This window comes from Neomonachus schauinslandi, chromosome 9, assembly GCF_002201575.2.
Source record: "Neomonachus schauinslandi chromosome 9, ASM220157v2, whole genome shotgun sequence".
Classification (NCBI taxonomy): domain Eukaryota; kingdom Metazoa; phylum Chordata; class Mammalia; order Carnivora; family Phocidae; genus Neomonachus; species Neomonachus schauinslandi.
In genome coordinates this window covers 81597957-81621956 of record NC_058411.1, presented here as the reverse complement: position 1 = coordinate 81621956, position 24000 = coordinate 81597957, and the positions used below count along the sequence as shown (strand labels likewise).

General features: G+C 43.6%; 2 protein-coding genes across 3 annotated transcripts; one reads left to right on the top strand and one right to left on the bottom strand.

Moving 5' to 3' along the window:
• Window positions 1-7096: 7096 nt before the first annotated feature.
• RPUSD2 (RNA pseudouridine synthase domain containing 2) lies at window positions 7097-11190 on the bottom strand. The gene is made up of 3 exons (XM_021695494.1): window positions 10554-11190; window positions 8781-9077; window positions 7097-8060 (listed from the first exon to the last, which is right to left on the bottom strand). The coding sequence occupies exons 1-3, from the start codon at window positions 11178-11180 to the stop codon at window positions 7323-7325; spliced, it is 1662 nt and encodes a 553-aa protein (XP_021551169.1). The 5' UTR covers window positions 11181-11190; the 3' UTR covers window positions 7097-7322.
• Window positions 11191-15684: 4494 nt separating this feature from the next.
• Window positions 15685-23561, top strand: CCDC32 (coiled-coil domain containing 32). 2 transcript variants are annotated; one of them, XM_021695424.2, is made up of 4 exons: window positions 15685-15750; window positions 17149-17404; window positions 19764-19920; window positions 22637-23561. In XM_021695424.2, exons 2-4 carry the CDS (start codon window positions 17161-17163, stop codon window positions 22773-22775), a joined length of 540 nt encoding a protein of 179 aa, XP_021551099.1. In that variant the 5' UTR covers window positions 15685-15750; window positions 17149-17160; the 3' UTR covers window positions 22776-23561. The 2 variants fall into 2 exon arrangements, with proteins under 2 accessions (XP_021551099.1, XP_021551100.1); XM_021695425.2 differs by having other exon boundaries at window positions 15710-15750; window positions 17154-17404.
• The last annotated feature ends 439 nt before the right edge of the window (window positions 23562-24000 follow it).

Sequence of the window (24000 nt, the reverse complement as noted above, 5' to 3'; positions counted from 1 at the left end):
ATTCACCTGCTTCTGCCTCTCACACTACTTACTGGAAGGAATGTAAATTGTTATAATCTTTTTGGAGGGCAGTGTGGTATTACCTATCAATAAATATTTAAAGCTATCAACCTCATAATTACACTAAAAATTTATTCTACAGAAACACTGATATGAGTGCAAACAGATCTAAGAGTGTTCACTACAGCTTGTAATCGCGAAAAACTGCAAACACCTAAAATTCCACCAATAGGGGATGGATTAAATTATACTGTCGTCACACAATGTGACACAATGAAGCTGTTAAAAAAAAGAATGTCCTACAAGAACACCTGGGTGGCTCAGTCAGTTAAGTGTCAGCCTTTGGCTCAGGTCATGATCTCTGGGTCCTGGGATCAAGTCCCGCATTGGGCTCTTTGCTCAGTGGGGAGCCTGCTTCTCCCTCTGCCTGCTGCTCCCCCCTGCTTATGCTCTCTCTCTCTGACAAATAAGTAAAATCTTAAAAAAGTCGTACAGAAAAGCACATTGCAGAACAATTTGTATGGCATGATCCCATTTTTATTTAAAAAAATACATAAACATTTGTGTATCTATGAATAGAAAACAGGAAGAAAACCACTTAATTATCAATATGGTTACCTCCAGAGTAGGAGTAAGGATAGGAGGGCTATAGTAAGAATTAAATTTCTAAAAAGGATATCATTTTACAAGGGAAAAAACTATAGAAAAGATCAACTGGATTCAACCTGAGCTTCCTTAGGGCATTACCTTTTTTAGAGGTTCTATATAAATAGTCTAGCACCTAGCCCAGCATTTGACTGACACAGAGACCAATTATTTGACTAGTATGTGCGAGATGGAAGAACACATGCATGTGCGTGGACACACACACACAACCTCTGTTTTTTAAGTGTCTGCGGATTAGTGGAATCATTGTAGTCAGGAACTCTTGTTTACAATAAAGGCTCGTTGAAGCAATGCTGTTCAAGAGAACCTTGCGCAATGAATGGAAACGTTCTCTATCTGTGCTGCCCAATATGGTAGCCACTAGACCAAATGGCTTTGAATACTGGATATGTGGCTAGTGCAATGGAATAACTGCATATTACATTTTATTTAATTAATTTAAATTTAAATAGCACATGTGGCTAGTATTAGACAATGAAGATTTGAAGGATCTGTTGAAATATATGAAAAATATACACATATACAAAATTTTGCATACCATTTCAAGATATCCAGGGACCCTCTCAAACCCATCCATGTGTCCTTACATCAGAAACCTTTGAGGCTGATTAAAAGAATGAGAATAAGATAAATGGGACTAGAAAGAGAAGGAATACAGAACTAAAGAGCCCAGATGGAAAATGCTACCATTCAGAACCCCAGAAGGCAAGAGACAAGGTATGGAGATAGCCTCTGCCTCCTTTGTCCTCCCACCACAGAGAACATTTATTCATTGTATTTTAACTGTTTACTTGTCTTCCCCACAGTGGGCTGTACACTGCAGATTATATACTCCCTAAGAGCAGGGACCACATCTAACTTATTCACCATTATATACAAAGAGCCCAGTATAAACCCAGCACACAGTTGGTACTCAAATGTCTGCTGGATGAATTTTACCAGGCATCTGATTCTTGCCTGTCCTGGGAAACAAGAGCTCCTGAGTTAAGGAGGGTCTCCATGATAAGAGGAATTGGCTTGCTCATGAGAGAGATAGGGTTTTCACAAAGTTGAGCAGATACTCAGATCCATGAAAATCTTGTCTCCCCCAGGTTGTTCCTATCCCTTGTAGTTCGGAGTCCTTTGTTGATATACAAGCCATGCAAAGACTTCAGTAGTCAATGATAGGGAGCCATACACAGAGGGCCAAATGTCCTCAAAGGCCTTCTCCTTGGATGTCTCCTGCTCTGTTTCTCTACCTCTGGAATTTGCCTGCCTTCTCTCACATTGCCCCTCTACCTGTAATTCTTCTCTTACGTCTCTACTGGGCCAATTCTAACTCATTCTTAAACGCTTCTTCCTCTGGGAAACTTGTGCTGGTACTTCCAGACAGAATTATGCCGTATCTCCACTGTTTCCCTTTGTGTTTTGCATATTTCATCATGTGTGCTCTACCATGGCAGGACCTAGTTATTTATTTTTGTATACCAGCATTCAATACTGTTTGGCATATAATAGGGGGCCAACAACCAGTATGGACCACTAAAAGAACATAAACTCAATTGTTTTTCCCTACCCACACCACCACTGCTTATCGTGTGCTGATCAAAGTCTACAGATTAGGTGTTAATGAGCCTGTTTCATTCACCCTGAAGAAGCCTGAAAACAAAAAGTCAGGGTTCTCTTTATGGGTACTCCAAAGAAATAGGAAATATGTGACAGATATGTAACAAAAGGAAGAGAAAGGAGAAAGTTTCCACCTGAACAGAAGTCAAAAGGCTGACCAGGCAGAAACGCAGGGCAAGAAACAAGGAGTGAGAACATCCTCAATATGGAATTTATGAAAAGCCCACAGCTATCATCATACAATTGTGAAAGACTGAAAACTTTACCCCTAAGCCATTAACAAGACAAAGATGCCCACTTTCACTCTGCTACTTCTATTCAACATTGTAGTGGAATCACAATGAGATATCCAGAGCAACTGGACAGAAAAAGAAATAAAAGGCATCCAACTGGAAAAGGAAGAAGTAAAATTATCTCTAGTCTCAGATGACATGAAAAAAATACACACACCCACATACATTTTAAGAATCCACACACAAAAAATTATTAAGCTAAAAAATTCAAAGTTGCAGGATTAAAAAATCAATGCAAAAATCAGTTGTAATTCTATATACTATCAATGAACAATCCAAACATAAAATTAAGAAAACAATTTATTTTATTATTTTTGGGGCATTTTAAATAGCATCAAATGAATAAGATATATGGGAATAAATTTAACCAAGGAGATATAAGACTTGTATGCTAGAAATGACAAAACACTGCTGGAAGAAATTAAAGATCTAAAAAAAAAATGGAAAGACATCCTATTTTCATGGATTGCAAGACTTGATAATGTTAACATGGTAATACTACCTAAAAATTTATAGATTCAACGCGATCCCTATCAAATTCCTATCAGCCTCAGAGGCAACAAAAGCAAAAATAGACAAAGGTACTACATCAAACTTAGAAACTTTTGTGGATCAAAGGGCATAATCAATAGAACAAAAGGCAACCTATGGAGTGGGAGAAAATATTTGCAAATCATTTATCTGATAAGGGGTTAGCATCCAGAATATGTAAAGAACTACAATTCAACAAAAAAAATCAAACAACCTGATTGAAAAATGCATAAAGGACTTGAATAGACATTTTTTCTAAATGACATACAAAAGGCCAACAAGCAAAAGAAAACATGTTCAATGTCACTAATCATCAGGGAAATGTAAACCAAAACTACAATGAAATAACACCTCATACCCATAAAAAGAAAACCCAAAAAACAAAAAATAGCAAGTGTTAGCAAGGATGTGGAGAAATTAGACCACCTCTGTTTTTAATAAGATTGTAAAATGGTGCAAATGATATGGAAAACAGTATGGTGGTTCTTCAAAAAATTAAAAATAGAGGGGTGCCTGAGTGGCTTAGTAGGTTAAGTGTCCAACTCTTGGTTTCAGCTCAGGTCATGGTCTCAGGGTCATGGGATTAAGCCCTATGTGGTGGGGCTCTGTGCTCAGCAGGGAGTCTGCTTCTCTCTCTCTCTCTGCCCCTCCCCCTGCTCATGCACTCTCTTGCTTTCTCTCTCTCAAATAAGTAAATAAATGTTTAAAAAAATTAAAAATAGTGGGCCGCCTGGATGGCTCAGTCAGTTGGGCACCTGCCTTTGGCTCAGGTCATGATCCCAGGGTCCTGGGTTGGAGCCCAGCATCAGGCTCCCTGCTCAGTGGAGAGCCTGCTTCTCCATCTCCCTCTGCCCCTCCCCTGCTCATGCGTGTGCTCTCTCTCTCTCTCTCTCAAATGAATGAATGAATGAATAAATAAATAAATAAATCTTTAAAAAAATAGAAATACCATATGACCTAGCAATCCTATTTCTGTATATATACTCAAAAGAATTGAATGTAGAGTCTTAAAAAGGTACTTGCACGCCTATGTTCATAGTAGCACTATTCATGATAGCCAAGAGGTGGAAGCAGCCCCCGTGTCCATCAGCAGATGAATGGATAAACAAAATGTGATGTTATTCAACCTTTAAAAGGAAGAGATCCCATCACAAGCTACAACATGGATGAACCTTGAGGACATTAAGCTAAGTGTAATGAGCCAATCACAAAAAGACAAATACTGTATGATTCCACTTATAGGTGTCATGATACTGTGATTTATAATACGTATCTGGTCTTTATTCCTGTTCCTGGTAGAGCTCCTAAGACCCTAGGGATTTCCTAAGTGATGAGAGTGATTCAGGTATCTTTTGTTACTTATAACACACCCCTTTCAACGACACTTGAGTTTGTTAATGCAGTGACTTTTGGAGAGCACTTAAGGACGGGGGTTGATTGGCCAGGGGAACCAACTCTGTTGATAAGAGGGTTGGAACTTTCAGCCCACTTACTAACTTGCGGGGGTTGTGGGTAGGGAACTGGAGATTAACTTAACCAGTGGCCAATGATTTAATCCATCATGCCTAAGTAATGAACCACCCATAAAAATCCTAAATGACTAGGTTCGGAGAGTTTTTGGGTTGGTGAACAAGAAGGCATTCACATGCCAGGGGATGGCACACCCCAAACTCTACAGGGTCAGAGGCTTCTGTGCTCAGGACCCTTCAAGACTTTGCTCTATGTGTCTCGTCATCTGGTTGTTCATTCATATCCTTTAATATTCTTTTCCTTTTTTTTTTTTTAAGATTTTATTTATCCATTTGACAGAGAGAGTGAGAGAACACAAGCAGGGGGAGCAGCAGAGGGAGAGGGAGAAGCAGGCTCCCTGCCAAGCAGGGAGCCTGATGCGGGACTCAATCCCAGGACCCTGGGATTGATCATGACCTGAGCGGAAAGCAGACACTTAACCAACTCAGCCACCCAGGCACCCCATATCCTTTAATATTCTTTGTAATAAGCCAATAGTCTAGTAAGTAAACTGTTTTTAAGTTCTGTGAGCCATTCAAGTAAATAATTGAACCCAAGGAGGGGGTTGTGGGAACCTCTGATTTCTGGTTGGTCAGAAGCACAGGTGATAACCTGGACTTGCAACTGGCATCTGATGTGGAGCAGTCTTGTGGGACTGAGCCCTTGACCTGTGGGTCTGAGGCCTAGCTTCAGGTAGATAGTGTCAGAATTGAGTTAAATTGTAGGACACCCAGCTGGTGTTGGGAGAATTGCTTGGTGTGGGAAAAGTCCCCACACGTTTGAAGTACCGAGTATTCTGTGAATATTAAGTGAAGGAAAACAATTTTTTTTTCAGGTATCTAAAACAGTCAAACACATAGAAACAGAGAGTAGGGGGCAGGGGGAAATAGGAAATTGTTATTCAATGGGTATAGAGTTTTAGTTATGCAAGATGATTAAGTTCTAGAGATCTGCTGTACAACGTTATGCCTATAGTTAACTACACGGTACTGTACACACAGAAATTTGTCAAGGGGTAGATCTCATGTTAAGTGTTCTTATTGCAATAAAGAAAAAGAAATTAAAACTTGTGAATCAGGGCGCCTGGGTGGCTCAGTTGGTTAAGCGACTGCCTTCGGCTCAGGTCATGATGCTGGAGTTCCGGGATCGAGTCCCGCATCGGGCTCCCTGCTCGGCGGGGAGTCTGCTTCTCCCTCTGACCCTCCTCCCTCTCATGCTCTCTGTCTCTCATTCTCTCTGTCTCAAATAAATAAATAAAATCTTTAAAAAAAAAAACAAAAAACAAAAAACTTGTGAATCAAAGGACACTATCAATAAAATGTATAGACAACTTACAAAACAGGAGTAAATATTTGAAAATCATATCTGATAAGGGTCTTATATCCAGAATATATGAAGAACTCTTATAACTCAAAAACAAAAGACAAATAGCCCAACTTAAAAATGGGCAAAAGACTTGAATAGATACTTCTCCAAAGATACATAAATGGCCAGGAAGCACATGCAAAGATGCTCAGAGATGGTAAATAGGGAAATGCAAATCAAAACCACAATGCAAGAACACTTCACTCCCACTAAGAGGGTTAATCAAAACAATGAAAAGTAACAAGTATTGGTGAGGATATGGGGAAACTGAAACCCTCCTGCATTGCCAGGGGGAATGTAAAATGGCTTAGCCACTGTAGAAAAGTTTGGTGATTCTTCAAAAAGTTAAAAATAGAATTACCATATGACCCAGCAGTTCTGCTCCTTAGTATATACTCGAAAGAACTGAAAACATGTATTCAAACACAAATTTATACATGAATGTTCATAACAGCACTATTCACAATAGCCAAAAGGTGGAAACAACCCAAATGTCCATCAACTGATGAATGGATATACAACTGTGGTATACCCATATGGAATATTATTCAGCCATAAAAAGGAATGAAGTACTGGGGTACCTGGGGGACTCAATCAGTTCGGCTCAGGTCATGATCCCAGGGTCCTGGGATCGAGCCTCACATATGGCTCCTTGCTTAGCGGGGAGTCTGCTTCTCCCTCTGCCCCTCCCCTGCTTGTGCTCTCTCGTGCATGTGCACACGGTCTCTAATAAATAAAAATCTTAAAAAAAAAAAGAAAAAGTAATGAAGTACTGATACATGCTATAAATTGGACAGACCTTAAAAACATTATGCTAAGCAAAAGTAGATAGACATAAAAGGTCACATATTGTATGATTCCATTTATATGAAAACTCCAGAATAGGCAAATCCATAGAGACAGGAAGTAGATTAATGGTCACCAGAGCTAGGAGAAAGGGGATATGGGGAGTGACTGTTTAACGGGTATGGGTTTCCTTTGGGTGATGGAAACGTTTTGAAACTAGTTAAGAGGTGATGCTTGCACAACCTTGTGAATGTATTAAATGTCACTAAACTGTGTATCTTAAGATGGTTAATTGTACATTATGTGAATTTTACCTCAATTAAAAAAAAAAAAGTAAGAAAACCAGACACACAAGGTGTTAGAAAAAGGGATATATTTACAAACCAACAAGTTCCCTAACTCTAGCTAGAGGGGGAGGAAAGGAGGTAGCAAGTATAAGGAGATCCTTTAAGACCCCAACCTCACGCCTGTAGAAACCCTGAGTACCAGCCCATGAGGTCAACTCCTAAAAACCATGGCCCATTCCTTTTCCAATTCAAGAAGCAACCCCTCCATTGGCCACAGCCCTCAGTCTTCTTGCCAGTCATCCTGTGCCCAGGCAGGCATGGGTGAAAAGTACTCAAACCCTGGCCCTTTATAGCGCAGAGCATGCAGGAACATCACAAGGTCCTGGGGCAAGGGGTCCTGTCGCACCAGCCGGCACTCTGCACAGAGAGGGTCTATCTCTTGATTTACAACATCTGTTTCAGCTGCCTTCTCTGGTGCCACCAAGGCCATTGTGTCCAGATTCTGAGGAGCTGCCTCAACTGCTCCATCCATCTTCTGGGCAGATGCAGCCAACTCTTCCAGGTGGTCCTTGCCCAGCTCTGAGGAGGGAGCTGTAGAGTCTATGAGTCCTGGGGACAGATCACCCTCACAGAGATCTAGCACATCCAGGCTCTGTTTGGCCTGGTGCTCTGCCACAAGGTCCCGAAGCAGTTCCTCATCTGTCTTGGCAATGTGGCCGCCCCGGCCCCGGGAGGGGCCCCACGCAACTGAGTTGTAGATGGGGTCATTGAGGATGGGGTGGCCCAGGAACTGGAGGTGGACTCGGATCTGGTGAGTGCGGCCTGTGAGTGGCCGGCACCGCAGCACACTGGAGTGGCCATTGTAGCTCAGTCTCTGGAACACTGTCTCACAGGGCTTGCCCCGAGCATCTACGCGGCATACCCCTACCTTGTAAGATACCACCAAGATGGGCTCCTTGCAGATCACTTCCTCAGTGGGGAACTCCCCCTCCACCCGGCACACGTACTCCTTCTCCAGCTACATAGAGGAGGGAAGAGGGAGAAAGTCAGCACAAAGCCTAAACTCATGAAGTTCAGACCCAATACAGTGATGAGAAATGTATCAGTGTCAGACAGAAGAGGATTCAAACTCCAGCTCCACCATTTGCCAGTTGCATGATTCTGGGTACAATACTTAGCCCCTTTAAATCCCATTAACTTGTCTAGAAAATGTTAAGATTAGAAAAGCATTTGCCTCACAAGACTGTTATAAGGATTCAGTTAGACTCTAATGTACCTGGTACTGAGCCTGGTACACAGTAAACACTAAATGTATCACAATCAGATCCAGAGTTACAAGTCTCAAGACCACAGTCACTACCATTTAACTCTTCTACCCAAGCCTCTTCCGACTTCATCCAGAATCTTTTTACCAAGTAGGCTCTCCCCACAATCTTAAAAACCTCAGTAATAAAAAAACAAACAAAACCAAAAAACACCTCAGTAAGCTTGTCAGCACTCTAAAACTTCAAAACAGCAAACTACCAAGAGAGGCAGTGTATATGCCATCTCTAAAGATCTTTTGAAACATAAGAGATAATAGCCTGTTTTTCACATTTTCAGTGTTGACCTTCCTGAGGATAGGAAGCTTGGTCAGATAACATGAAGGACCACTTCAAAAGAACTCAGTGGCACACTTTTGATACAGAGCACTCGTGAGCCTAGGAAGTGGCATGCAGGAGACAGAAGCCCAGCTCACCTGCCGGTCCCGAACCTGCTCGTGAATTCTCTCTGAGACAGCTGCTGTCTTGGCAAACATGAGGACCCCTGAGGTAAGGCGGTCAAGCCGATGCAATGGGTGTAGCTCCTTGAGTTGGTGCTCCTTGCCCAGGATGAAGATGACAGTGTTGTGTCGGAAGCGGCCACAAGGGTGGACAGGAATGGAAGAAGGCTTGTCTACAACCACCACATCCTCATTCTCAGCTAGCAGGCGGACAGGCTCTGCTGTGACTGGTGGCTCATGCCTGTGCACTCTGTTCCTCAAGAAGTCATTGTCCTGCAAATGACACAGGCAAGTCATCAGACCAGAGCTGAGCAACATGTAATCAACTTCACACAGCTTCCCGTTCCTTACTGACAGAATGGTCACACTACATCCTTAAGCAGAAAATACAGCGTGCATAGTGTATTCATTTTATAAAAATACAGACACACAGGCAGGGAGCAGGCAGTGAAAAAGTACTAGAAGGATATACACAAAAATGTTTTGGTGATATTTCTGGGTGGTGCGATTATGAATGTTTTTTGGTTTTGTTTATTTGTATTTTCTCTACAAGAAAGTTATATTTAAAAGGTAAAGTCTTCTGGGACGCCTGGGTGGCTCAGCTGGTTGAACGTCCAGCTCTTGATTTCTGCCGGGGTCATGATTTCAGGGTGGTGGGATCGAGCCCCACCTTGGGTAGGGAGTCTACTTGGGATTCTCTCCCTCTCCCTCAGCCCCTCCATCTGCTCTGTCTCTCTAAACAAACAAACAAACAAACAAATATCTTTAAAAAAATAAAAATAAAGAAAAAGTAAAGTTTTCTAAAATGGAGAGGGGGGGAAAAGCTCCATAAAATCATCCCTTATTGTGACTTTGAACAAATAACACCAAGCTGTAAGTCCAGATATCTGGTGTCTAGACTTGGATTTGCCACAGGCTCACTGCACGTCACTTAACTTCTCTGGGCCTCAGTTTCCTCATCTGTAAAATGTGAGGATTAGGCCAGACCTGTACTTCTCAAAATTGGGATGGGAGAGGAGATTCAAACCACTCATTCCTCAAATGCTGAAATCACCTTGTTTCCCCTCACAACAAAGTGTTACTGACAGCAGAGTCTGGTAACTCTTAGCTGTGATGGAATTTTAAAGGGTCAAAGCACTGGGCTAGACAATTCTAGTTTCTATACCTGACATTTCACAATTCTATCATATCAGGATCTATGATAAATAAGTAGTAGTTACAAGAACACAGACTTTGGAGGTGACACTGTTGCAGGTACTTACCTCTCTGAAGTTTACCTTAGTTTTGTTTCCTCACAGGTAAAATGAGGTGGCAATACCTACCCCACAAAGCTGTCGTTAGAATTTGATGTTAAGTACATAAAATGCTTACCTCTGTGCCAGCACACAGTAAGGAGACATAAATGACAGGCTCTATTATTACTATTTGTACAGAGATCTACAACGCAACATAGCGATCAGTGCCAGTGCCGCGAGACAGGGCACAAAAGGAGCTTTAAGAATTCCAACTTCTGTCCCCTGCAAATAAGGAAGCCGCCTGGAAGGAGGGGATATACGGGTTGAGTTTTGAAGCAGAGACTACTTTTGCGGAGATGGGATAAGAGGAGTGGGCTACAAGAGTGTTCCAAGTGAAAGCGAAAACGCTTCAGAATTACCTCGATTTTACTCCAGTACCTACGCCCTATTAACTCTGAAAAGACCCCTGCCCCCTTTCCTCGCCCGCTTCCTGCCGGCCCCATCAGGACTCCACCTTGAGCACAATGCTGAGGTCCTGTACCGGCTCCTCGTTGAGATGCAGGCGCCCCGCCCGGACTGCGGCCTCATAGTAGGCCAGGGGTTGGGCTCGGAATTCGGTGCTGAAGACGTGCAGCAAGCTGTGGCCCACCCAGCGGCCTTTGCAGTAGGTCCGAAAGTCAAAGTAATAAGGCCGCACTTTGCGCAGGCCGCCTTCGAAGTAGTAGCTGGTCTCTGCAAAATGCTCATCGCCGAAGCTCACCCCTGCCCGCCGCTTCTTCGGGGGTGGCACGACGCGCTCCCTGATGGCGTCCCGTCGCTTTTTACGCTTGCCTGGGCCGGAAGCTGCAACCGGGGCCTTCTCCTCGCTCAGTGGAGTCTGCTTCCCGACCTCCCGGGCCGGCTCCACTCCCGGGCCTACAGGTTCCGGGCTCCCGGAGGTCCGCTCACCCCTCGCGTCGCCGCATGCGTCTCCGTTTTGTTGAACCGCAGCCCTCAGCCCGGTCGCTGCCTCGGCCCCAGTCGAGAATGTTTCCGCCATCGGACCCCAGCAAGTACCCCAAATCCTGGCAGCGCTAAGGCGCCGGAGGTTGAGGCACCCTTGCAGACGAACTGGAAGCCACCGGTGGCCGCCCAGCCACATGACAACTCGGCCCCAGATCATGGGTCGCGATGTGAGGACGTCACCGGGCACCAGCCAATCAGCGAGGCCCAGCGTCGAGGCGGGGACTGAGAAGAGAAGGAGTGAAGGAGGGAGTTGAATGAGTGGAATTGAACGTGTTGAGTTGCCAGTTGAGAGTCAGTGAGTGAATATGGGAGTGAGTTCAGTGGAGAGGCTGTGAGAATGACTCATCAAAAGTGTAGATTCCATGTAGATACGCTCAAAGTCCCTTGGGTCTGGAAAAACGAAAGGAGCCTTATTCAAAACAAATCAGAATGAGGATTGCTGAACTCTGACTATACTAAGAAGCGCTGTGTTGTACACTTTAAAGGGTGAATATTATAGTATGTGACTTATAACTCAATAAAGCTATTAATATATGTATCTAAACACGCACAACCCAGAAGCAATGTCTTCACACCTATCCTATCCTTCCTGAGAAGGATTAGAACTCCCATTTGCCTTTCATATGCTCCTGTCCTGTTAAAAGGGCAAGTGGAGCAGAAGATGTATTTGTCAGCGTTCTTAAATGCAAAATACGAACCAACTCTGGTTAAGTTCATCAGAGAGGCAATTATTGAAAGGATATTAGTGCCTCATAGAATACAGAGAGCTGGAGAACAGGCTCAGAAACAGAGCCAAATCAAGAGAAGACAAGGCCTCTGAGAACCAGCTACATGACAAAAGGGTGAATTGTATGGAATGTGAATTCGATTTCAATAAAGTTTTTTTTTTTAAAGAATGTTTTTCCTAATGTGTCTGAAGCACAGACAAGGAATGAGATGTTGGAACATTCTAGAGAGGAAGTCCTTATGGGATTGTATAAAGTCTTGCTACTCAAAATGCAATCTCTGGATTAGCAACATGGGAAACACCTGGCAACTTGTTGGAACTGCAGAATCTTGTTCCTTCTTCCCTCCTGACCTACTGAATGAGAATCTGTATTTCAACAATATCTTCAGATGGTATGTCTGTATATTAACATTTGAGAAGCGCTGGTATAGACCATGTAGAGCAGACATTTGTCATATTTTTTGGATATCCAGCATCTTCTTAACCCTCTTCTTTTGTGTGAGGAATTTCCCACATTATAAGATGTGGAAACCAGAAACCGGCCTTCCCAGATTCCCTTGCAGCATGGGCATTTATCAACTGGGCTCCATTGATCAGTCAGGGCCTTTTTTTTTTTTTAACATTGATTTTATTTATTTGACAGAGAGAGAACACAAACAGGGGGAGTGGGAGAGGAAGAAGCAGGCCTCCTGCTCAGCAGGGAGCCCAATGCGGGGCTCGATCCCAGGACCCTGGGATCATCACCTGAACCGAAGGCAGAAGCTTAACGACTGAGCCACCCAGGCGCCCCCAGTCAGGGCCTTTAGTTCAGAGGCACACAGCAGAGGAAGCAGGCACAGTGTAGAACCCATGAGGGTTCTATTGGAATGAGGTTAAATGCTAAACTCTCTCTCAAAAAAAAAAGATAGCATTGGAAACATCTGATTTGGAGGGCTAACAGGGAAGATTGTTGCGTCCAGTGGTCAGTCAGCAATGCCGGCTGCAGTATCTATGTTCAAAGGCATTGGAGTATTCCCTGAGTAGTCCCTCGGTGAGGTTTAGACACTGTTCCTGGCTGTATGGACCCCAAACATGACTCTCTGGCCCATCTTAAGATTCTGTGAACTACTTAGTATGCTTTAATCCTGTGCTGTACAATGGAGTAACCATTAGTCACATATGGCTATTTAAATTTAAATTAAGTAAAATGAAAGAAAAATTAAAATTCAGTTCTTCAGCTGCACAAACTGCATTTCAAGTGCTCAATAGCCACATGAAACTACTGGCTACCTTATTGGACAGCTCAGATACAGAAAATTTCTATCACCACAGAAAGTTCTATTGGCAGAGCAGCTTTAATCAATTTCTTTTACTGCTTAAACTGGTTAAATGAATTCTACTGTTTGAACTAAGAACTCCAACTAACTTACTATGATAAGGATTTAAGTCTTTATGGTAAGAGCAATGGGAAATCATCAGAGTTTTTCGTGTGTCTGTGAGGTGTGTGACATGATCTGATCTCTATTTCCAAAAGATTACCTCTGTTACAACATGAAGAAGGAACTGAAGAGGGAATCACAAGCTCTAGCTCCAGTTCAGTGTGGTTTGACCATGTGAGTTCTAATTCAAATATTCACATACCAAACAAATTTTGAACATTTGCCAGGCATCATTTGGCTCTGGAGATACAGAGGTACGAAAGACAGTTCCTGATTGCAGTGAAGACCTATGCTGGTTAAGCATACAAATAAAAAACATATTTGTGCTAGGTTACACTGCGGTTAATGCAGAGTCTGAGATAGAGGGATGCGACTACCCTCACGTGGCTTCCCCATATGATCAGTGCTTGGGGAGTGGGAGACCACATGGCTTTGCAAGTCCAGGATCTGGTTTCAATTTATTCAGCACACACGCTAATTAAACTTAGAGGACATCGGTGAATCTGTAAGGGTGCCAATTTGATAATTTACAACTGTAACTTTAAGTCAGAAAATGTATTCCATCTTATACCAGTGACTACTTGTGCCTGTTAAAGACACCCTCATTCTTTTGTTTTTTAATTTTATTTATTTGAGAGCGAGAGCAGGAGAGCACAGAGGGAGAGGGAGAAGCAGGCTCCCTGCTGAGCAGAGAGCCGGATGTGGGGCTCGATCCCAGGACCCTGAGATCATGACCTGAGCCGAAGGCAGATACTTAACCGACTGAGCCTCCCAGGCACCCATGACACCCTCATCCTTGTTCAAAATATTTGAGAGGCTACATTTGAAATCAAGAGTTTGTTTGGTGAGCCGAAAATCAGTTTAAAGGGCATGAGTTGAAAGGTCACGGAGTAGCTTGATGAAGCACCTGCAAACCTATTACAGTGACCCTTTCTATGAATCAGATGCTGCCAGATTCATGTCTCCAGTTTTGATGGCAGTTAGAGGACTCTGGGGAATCTCTCACTCATAGACTTGACCCTCAACTCCCTACTTATTTTCTATGAATAAGCACTGAAAAAATCTTGTCTATTATTTGCTCCTTTGCTTTCCACTTCCTTCTGTTTTCATATGCTTTCTAAGGATGGTTATAAATATGACCAGCAGAGTTCCTCATAGTTCCTTTTTACATGGTGGTAGTTATTACCACCATAGCCACATAGATTGGCTTTGGACACATCTAAAGGCTATAGCCTCAGTCAAGTTATGTCTACTGATGGTTGGCTGATGTCTTTGGTCACATGTTTCTTTGGGAGAGAGTAACTGGCTCTGGAAATTGGGGGTGGAGAGTGGGGAAGGGTTTCATTGTAGGGAAATGATAAGCCCTGAAAGATATCAAAAGTCATCATCATCATCTTCTTCTATTTTTTTTTTTTTTAAGTAGGCTCTATGCCCAGCATGGAGCCCAACACAGGGCTCAAACTCACAACCCTGAGATCAAGATCTGAGCTGAGATCAAGAGTTATATGCTTAGGGGTGCCTAGGTGGCTCAGTCGTTAAGCATCTGCCTTCGGCTCCGGTTGTGATCCCAGGGTCTTGGGATCGAGCTCTGCATCAGGCTCCCTGCTCAGAGGGAAGCCTGCTTCTTCTCCCACTCCCCCTGTTTGTATTCCCTCTCTCGCTGTCTCTCTCTCTGTCAAATAAATAAATAAAATCTTAAAAAAAAAAAAGTTATATGCTTAACTGACAGGGCCACCCAGGCGCCCCAAAGGTCATCTCCTTTAAAAAAAAATGTGACACATTCCCTTACCACTCTCTCCTTCAGGTACACTGGCCACACTTCTGTCATATCTTCTATAACTCTTTGCTGTTATTTGTAAATTTGTCTGCCCCTATGGCGCACACCCTTCTACATTTAGCTGTAAAGACCTCTGGGACCCATACCTACTCTTACCGGTCTTGAATTCCCGTTTAACACAACTCCTAGAACACAACAGGAGGAACTGGGTGTCTACTGACTAAATGAGTAAGAGAAAGCCTCACAACTTGACTAATGCGACCTGGGTCTCCTGTAAGAGTAAGGAAAGTAGTCTCCTTCGCCATCCGAGCAGCCAGAGTGCTCTAATTTGGGTAGCAAATGGGTGAAATTTTCGGGGACAAAACACCAACCCAGAGGACTGCCCAGGAGGTGAATTTGCTCAGGGAACCAGGAAAACTCAAAGGCCTTGGCAACTGGGCTACCCTCTCCGAGAAGAGGATGGGAGGAGGACGCTGTCCCCGCGTCGGGTACGCTCAGATGCTAGTGGAATCTACCTGTCCCTAGAGAAGGTGGGGGACCAGGGCATGTGACTCCACTGTTTCCCCGCGACAAGTCCCGCCTACCTCTTTCTCGCACTCCGTTCCTCACTTCCTTACCCGGCCGGGCTCCTGTTAACCAATCCACGCACAGAACATCGCCAGGTTGGGCGGTGGTTGGAGGACTCCCGGGATCCGTCACGCGGAGACTCCGCCCCCTACTTCTTCCTAGCTTTCAGCGACGGAACTGAGCCGAGCGTTTGTGAGCTGCTGGGCAGGCGGTTGCGGTAGGTGAAGCGGGGCAGGGGCGCCCAGCGTTTTAGGGCCCCGATCCCATCCCGGGATACCACAGAGGGGCCTCATGGTCTGACTCATCCCGCCCAGCCCGTCCTTGAGGCGAAAATGACTGAGGCCCGGGTCTGGACACCAGGGTTCCCTGCGCTGTTCTGGACTTCCTAGGGAGGTGGGGGGTGAGGCCCGGGGCTTCGGTACGAGCAAAGTTTTGGTTTGGTGGGCTCAAACGACTTCGGGATGGGGGTGGAGATTCACTGTGGACCCTGGCATCGGTTCATCCAAGGCCGCTGTGACATACCTTCTGGGCGCCTACGTTGGCTGGGCTGTCACTCCTGGGATTATTCACACTTTAGCCCGGCCAGCCTTCCTAATCCAAAAGGTCCCTCCTGGAAGAAGGTGTCAACCCATTCCGTAAGACTGGATAGTTATGAAGGCCCCTGGCAGTGTGGAATTAGGTAAGAACATGGATTTTGGAGTGGCACAGGTCTGGTTTCCAGTCAAGGAATCACTATATATCAGCAAGGTACCCTTGACTAGTTACCCTTCTGATCCTCAGTTCCTTCCTCTGTAAACTGATGGAAATGTCTCTTCCAGTGTTTCTATTAAAATAAGAACTTATAAGAATAAGGTATATAGCCCAGCTTCTACATGTAATGAGCACATGGGGCTTTGCATATGGCATTACTTTCTCACAGTTTTCACCAAGCAGCATTTTTATTATCCTCATGCATTTGGAACTCTGCAAGGCCTGTAGTCTGTGTGCTTTTGAAAACATAATTTAATTGGCTTAGGACAGAGTGGTTGCATTTTGGAGATCTCTGGAGAAAAGTGCAGAATGGTTGTCTCCACTGGGAATGTCTTAGAAATGTGTGTGTGTGTGTGTGTGTGTTACAACATATATAACACAAATTGGCCATTTTAACCATTTTTAGATGTGCAGTTCAGTGACACATATGATTGTGCAACCATCACAATCATCCCTCTCTAGAACTTCCCAAACTGAAACTCTATCCATTAAAAAGTAACTCCCATTCCTTCCTCTGCCAAACCCCTGGCAACCACCATTCTGTTTTATGACTCTATGAATTTGACTGCAGTAGGTACTTCATATAAGTGGAATCATTCAATATTTGTCCTTTTGTGTCTGGCTTATAGACATTTCATTTTTTAAAAAGAAATTTTGTTATGAAAACAACTTGAGTGCAGAGCCAGCAGAGGGATCCAATTACCCTTTTGTCATTTTTATATCTGTAACAGGAATCTAATAAAAGACACTTTAAGTTTAGAGAAACTTCTTAAAAGCCTGTTACCTTCCTTCATTGGATAAATATCCGAGTCCTGCATACTTATCCTATATCCTTAAAGCCAGTCCTTACATCTCTGTTTTTCAGCTCAGATTCCAAATGAAAATGTTTGAGAGCATTGACTCAACAACCACAAGACCTGGCCCTGATCTTTGGGCTGAAATCTGCTCCTGTCTACCAAATCCTGACCAGGAAGATGGTGCCAACAATGCCTTCTCAGACTCCTTTATGGATTCTTACCCTGCGGGCACAGGCCAGAGGGAGGCTCCAGAGTTTGCTGTTCAGCCAGCTACAAAGCCTTGGGCTCCCTTGCAGGATTCAGAAGTGTATTTAGCATCTCTAGGTAAGTTAGATGGCTTTTTTTCTTTTCTTTTCTTTTTTTTTTTTTTTGATTCAGAAGCTGGTGGTTTTAAGGAAGCATGTTGAAGTTCTGTTTCATCACCTGGTTTCTATTCTTTTCTTTTTTTTTTTTTTAAGATTTTTTATTTATTTATTTGACAGAGAGAGCGAGAGAGCACAAGAGCGGCAGGCAGAGGGAGAAGGCGGCTCTCTGCTGAGCAGAGAGCCCGCTGTAGGGGACGCGGGGCTTGGCTTGATCCCAGGACTCTGGGATCATGACCTGAGCCGAAGGCAGATGCTTAACCAACTGAGCCACCCAGGCGCCCCTCTATTCCTAATTATTGTTTTTTGTCCTCACCACATGTATTTGTTAGGTGTAATTCCAGGGGGGGGTGTTTCAGGTTGGTTGTTGGGAAGGAGCACCCTTTTCCTTTTTTTTTTTTTAAGATTTTATTTTTTAAGTAATCTCTACACCCAATGTGGGGACTTGAACCCCGAGATCAAGAGTTGCATGCTCTACTGACTGAGCTAGCCAGGCACCCCAGGAGCACCCTTTTCCTTTTTTTTTTTTAAATTTTTTTATTGTTATGTTAATAACCATACATTACATCATTAGTTTTTGATGTAGTGTACTTTTCCTTGTATATCCCTTAAAACAGTCTTTGTTACCTCCTGCCTCTGTTTCATCTGAATTCTGCTTCATTTCTTGGCATTCTGTAGATCCCTCTTGCCTACTATTGGTGGTCCATATATTCAGATAACTCAAAAGTGTCAGACATTTTGCCATCTTGAAAGAAAAGGTCAAGACCCCAGAGCTGCACATAGATTTCTGGTGAAACTATTGTATTGAAAAACTACTGTACTGGGGCACCTCGGTGGCTCAGTCGTTAAGCGTCTGCCTTCGGCTCAGGTCATGATCCCAGGGTCCTGGGATCTAGTCCTGCATCGGGCTTCCTGCTCAGCAGGGAGTCTGCTTCTCCCTCTGACCCTCCCCCCTCTCGTGTGTGCGCTCTCTCTCTTTCTCTCTCATTCTCTCTCTCTCTCAAATAAATAAATAAAATCTTCAAAAAAAAAAAAAAAGGAAATGAAAACAGGATTGCAAATCATAAAGTTTCAATTGGGTCTGGGCTTGATATTCACCCTCCCCCTCCAAAAGGCCATCATTTACCCATTTATTATTGTTGAAGGCAAGACTATATTAAAGCAGAAGGCAAATGGTGACCCCCTTCCTTCTGTTCTTCAGTTGTTCCACAATTACACTTAAAATGCAAAGAAGAGTAATTAAATATTTATCATCAGGAAGCCATGTGGACCACTCTCATTGGGATTACAAGAGGTTTGTTTTTATTAGGTTCCAACATCCAGGCCACAAGTTGAGTAACTTTAAAAAATGTTGGGAGATTGCTTTTCTTTAATCAAGATTTTAATCACAGATAGAGATCTTAAAGGTCTCTTATTATTGAGTTCTCATCCAGTCAATTTTAGTGTCTAATGAACCATTGGATCTTTCATCATTTTCTCTAATTCTTTCTCATGAGATTTGGAAACTACTTCATGTCACTGTAGCAGAAAGAAAAACCATTTACTCCTCAGAGAGACTATTTTCAAGGAGGTGACACATGTCAAGCCAGGGAAAACAAGTAATGCCTTCGAGAGATACCTGCTGGCTTCTGTAATTTCAAAGAAAACGTGCCGTTGATTTATTTATGAGCCTATGGCTTTTTTCCTTTCTGGGGTTAAACATGTATTTGATACAATACAGAATTAAGACATGGTGAAGGAAAAAGAAAAATGTACATTTCCCTTTACCTGTCCTTAAAAAAAATGGACTCTTGGGCACCTGGGTGACTCAGTCGGTTAAGCATCTGCCTTCGGCTCAGGTCATGATCCCAGAGTCCTGGGATCAAGTCCCACATCGGGGTCTCTGCTTAGCAAGGAGCCTGCTTCTCCCTCTCCCTCTCTCTCAAATAAATAAATAAATAAATAAAATCTTAAAAAAGGGGGGGCTCTTTTGCAGGGAGTGTGGATGTACTCATTAGTGAGAGAATTTTTAAGTTGTCACCTTGGCATTTTATTTTATTTATTTTATTTTTTAAAAAAGATTTTATTTATTCATTTGAGAGATGGAGAGACAGAGAGAGCACAAGTAAGTGGAGAGGCAGAGGGAGAGGGAGAAGCAGACTCCCTGCTGACCTGCGAGCCTGACTTGGGGCTCTATCCCAGGACCTGGAGATCACGACCTGAGTTGAAAGCAGATGCTTAACCATCTGAGCCACCCAGATGCCCCTGTCACCTTGCATTTTAGATTTAGTTTCATTTCATACTCACTTTCCTTGTTAAGTTGCTTCTCCTCTTCTCTTTAGAAAAGAAGCTAAGAAGAATCAAAGGTTTAAATCAGGAAGTGACTTCCAAGGACATGCTTCGAACCTTGGCCCAAGCCAAGAAGGAGTGCTGGGATCGGTTCCTCCAGGAGAAGTTAGCATCGGAGTTCTTTGTGGATGGACTTGATTCTGATGAGAGGTAACTGGTTCTCAGTCCAGTTCCAGGTGACAGTATTTCACTGGAAGCATCTCTCTTTCTCTAAAGAATTCAGGGAGAGTGACATTTGAGTCCAGATATTGGTTGATATCAACATCAGCTTTTCTGAGCTCTATTTGCTCTTGGTCTAGTAGCAGATGTTGATAATTATTATTTTTGCAAAAAAGCAAATACCCTACCTACATCTTGATCACAGATTGAACAGAATTAATGAGAAAGCACTGTCTTCATTTCTAAGTATACAATGCGCTTGAGAAGGTAGTAACCAATCAGCAACTGGAACTGTGTCTTACCTATGACTCGCCATTGCCTTAGAGAGTTCCTGTCATATTGTAGGCATTCAAATTTGTATGGACTAAATGAATGAATTTCTTAAGCATCTACTGTGTGAAGGCACTGCCCATGATGTTATGGGGCTGAGGGTGCTGGGGTGGAGGGGAGATGTTAGGAAATTTTAGGATCCCTCCTTTTTTTGGTCTCCACAACTATTTGGGGAGAGATGACAAATATACATAAAGACATATCTAACAAAATAAGGCAGCATAAGGAAAGAGCCAGGTGAGTGGAAGTGACAGAACATGCTTTGGGAGTTGAGAGACCATTGAGTTCCCTGTGGGCTCTGGTGTTTGTGCCAGAGAAGAAGGCAGGACTCGAACAGTATCTGCAGGTGGGCCGGATGCAGAGAGGAGGACATTCTGCAAAGAGCGGAATGGTGCTCAACACCCGTCACCCGGGAAAGAGGCTCTGCCACTTCCTGGTTGTATGTTCTTGAGGAAGTATCCTGGGTGTGCCTCAGTTTCCTGCTCTGTAAAGCAGGAATAGTAGCTCTTCCCTCACCGGGTTGTTTTGAGGGTTAAAGGAATTACTGTGTGTCGAGTGCTTAGAACAGACCTGGCACCTGGTAAGTACTAGGTAAGTGTTAGCTATGAGTGTTAGTCCTAACAGAATTTTAAAGTTCAGTAAGAAATTATTCAAAATAAAGTAAAAACCTGAATTTTAACAATAGGTCTTAGGGAAACATCACCTAAGTTTGCAACATATCATTAACATTGATTTTAAGAGTCCCATGATGTCAGATGAAGATATGGTTGCTGAAATCAGGGATAGTAGGTGAATAAAACTTGATAGTTATATTTTACTTTTCAATATGCAAAGGATTTTCACTTACATTATCTTAAATATTGTATCAGCATGCCCCCAGATTCTTCAGAAATCAGTGTGGCATCTAAAGTCAGGGCAACTACCTATCTTCTGAGGGTTCAGAAAATAATACACATTTTGCTCTTACCTGTCTCTAAAGACTCAACCCAGTTGAGCCTTAAACTGCCCCAAACACAAGAGACTTGAAGATGCACACATTCCCAACCCACCAATAATTTGGTATTCTATTCTCTCTCCCCTTGAATGTTTGCCTCCTTTCCAATTCTGAGAAGAAAAGACAAAATTTTCTCCTGCATAATGTTCAAGTAGGAATTCTTTTTCTTTTAAAGTCGAATCAGCACCAAGGCCCGAGTTAATGTTTCTGTATGTTTCTCCATACCTACAGTGATGTGATGTTCCCTTTTCTATAGAAGCAACTGAGATAATTCTGTGAAGAGTGTGGTAGATGAAGATGAAATGCTCCTGGGGTACCGTAGGCCCCTGAGCTGTGGACACCTGTTCCCCTGAGCTGCCATCTGTGGGAACGCTTCTTTCTATCAGTGTTAAAACATGTGCCCCAGAAACAGTAGATAGGCATTTATTTGCAGACTTCAAAGTTTCTGTTTTAAACAGAGGCCATCTTGTAGTGGAATTGTGTGGTTCTTCAGGTATGTGAAGGCCAGGTAGGTGACCCTCCTCATGGCATGCCTTTGGCAGAGGAGTAATAGGCTGAGAAATCCTACGGTCTACAACACGATTCCCCCATTTTAGGTGTCTAAAATCTGCTGGTGATGTCTTGACTTCTTGGCTTAAGACTTTGGGCTATTGAAGAGCATAGAATAAGGCTTACGGTATTTGTCATCATTTATAGTTTACTATGAATAGCTCATAAGCATTAGAGTGGAGGGTCTTGGGTACTTAAGGAAGGTGGGAGGGGACACTTTCCCTCCCCACCCCCCCCCCCGGAACAGATCCAAACCCAAAAAGAGCCCTCTGGTACAGTGCCTGTTTCTTTGTGGGAGAAATTTGCTGCACAGATGTTTCCATCTTGGGGACTTGCTATAGGATGAAGTAAACAAACAAACAAAAAAACCCCACAAAAATGGTGCTTAGTGTAACTAAGTGCTGTAAGTATAATCGAGTCTCAGACTGCCTCGGGTATAGGAGATTTCAAGATGCTCACTAATAATTTGGCGTTTATTTGAATGTTTCCTCCCTTGGACAATTTCCTCTCTGGTTTTGAGAGAAAAAAAAAAAAGACAGGACTGAGGCATAAGCTCTTCAGCTACTCTCGCCAAGCCTTTAGAGGCTGTGCATGGAAGGGGGCCTGGTGCTGCTTATAGCCAAAGTGCCCACTAGGGGGTAAATTATGCCGCTGAGCTGCCAGGATGCACAGCTGTCAGAGGACTATCGTCATTCTCCCCGTTAGCAGTGAAAAACAATTGTAGGAAGAAATTGGTGGTGGGTGGGAAGGCAGCATTTGAGTAACTGAGATAATCATTAAGTAATTAATCAGCTGGGTCTGATGCAGCCACCCTTTCCCCCTGCTCTCTCCTAGCACCTTGGAACATTTCAAGAGGTGGCTCCAGCCAGATAAAGTAGCCATCAGTACAGAGGAGGTCCAGTATCTGATTCCTCCAGAGTCCCAGGTTGAGAAGCCAGCAGCCGGGGACAAGCCAGAGGCAGCGGAACAATAAATTACACACACACACACACACACACGCTGAGCAGCTGTCTTGGATCCAGAGGGAACAGCGGAGAGCTCGGTGGAGCAGCAAGGAAAAATCCAGGGAGGGGGGAAGCCCACCCTCCCACTCAACAAAGCAAACAGCTGTGGGCCCCCGAGGACTTGCTTGGGGCTGCCGTGTGTGACTGTCTTGGATAAACTGACTGACCCAGTGCATGATGGATCAAGATACTGCTTTCCTCTGTGTCTCACAGCTTGCCTGAGCTCTGTTGCGGCAGGTGAGGAGTCCACTAAGAATCTAGTGAAGTAGCAAGTATGAAAGTATTTGGAGAAACTGATACCCTTGGGTTTAATATATAAGTGAGCCATATTTTTTCTTGCCTCTTCTGGATGTTCCTGCCTGCGTTCCCAGCATTCCCTTGGTTAATTGTCAGGGGTGAGTGGGGCCAAGGAGAATCAAGTCGGCCTCCTTGGATCCACAGCCCATGTGGGGCTTCTCTAAGTTTGTAATAAATATAGGGATGTTAGGAAAAGAGGCCATGCTTTTCCTTTGGTTTGTTCCTTGTGGAGAAAATGGACCAAAGTATGAAAACTTGGGTGTTTGTGTGTAGATGTATATTTTTGATTTCATGCATGGTTCTCCCCTAACTTCCTCTTGCACTTAAAATGGGCCAGGCTTCAAATTAGACTTGTAAATATGGTGTCGGTATTTGACACCACCCCTGAATAGTTCCAAGCTCGCTTGTGGCAGCTTTCCTGGCCGTTCTTGTTCAGTCTGTGTTGTCCATATAAAACTTTTCACATCAGAAGAGCTGTGTGTGTGGTGCTATTGACCTGCTCCCCACCCCATCCGCCCCCCAGAGAGGTGCTCCCAGGCAGTAGGGAGGTAAAGACAAGTGCGTGACAATGCAGGAGAGTTGATAACCTTTGCCAGCCTTCTATTTTTAACATGTACCCTCTGACAAGCCAGACCTCGGTGCTCTGAGGGTAGGATTCTGTGGCTGTGGTGCCATGGAACTTCTTCCTGGGTAATAGGTTTCAAGTCCCTAATGATGAGCAGGGTGACCCTAAAAATCTGCAGAGAACATGTGCTCCCATCTAAATCAAGTATTTGCCTTGTCTGAAAGAATGGGAATCAACCAGGTAATTCCATATACTTGCTGAATCATACAAACTTGGGGAGGGGGGGAACTTCCAGGCATATTTTCCTTTTTTAAAATTGATTAATGGTCTTA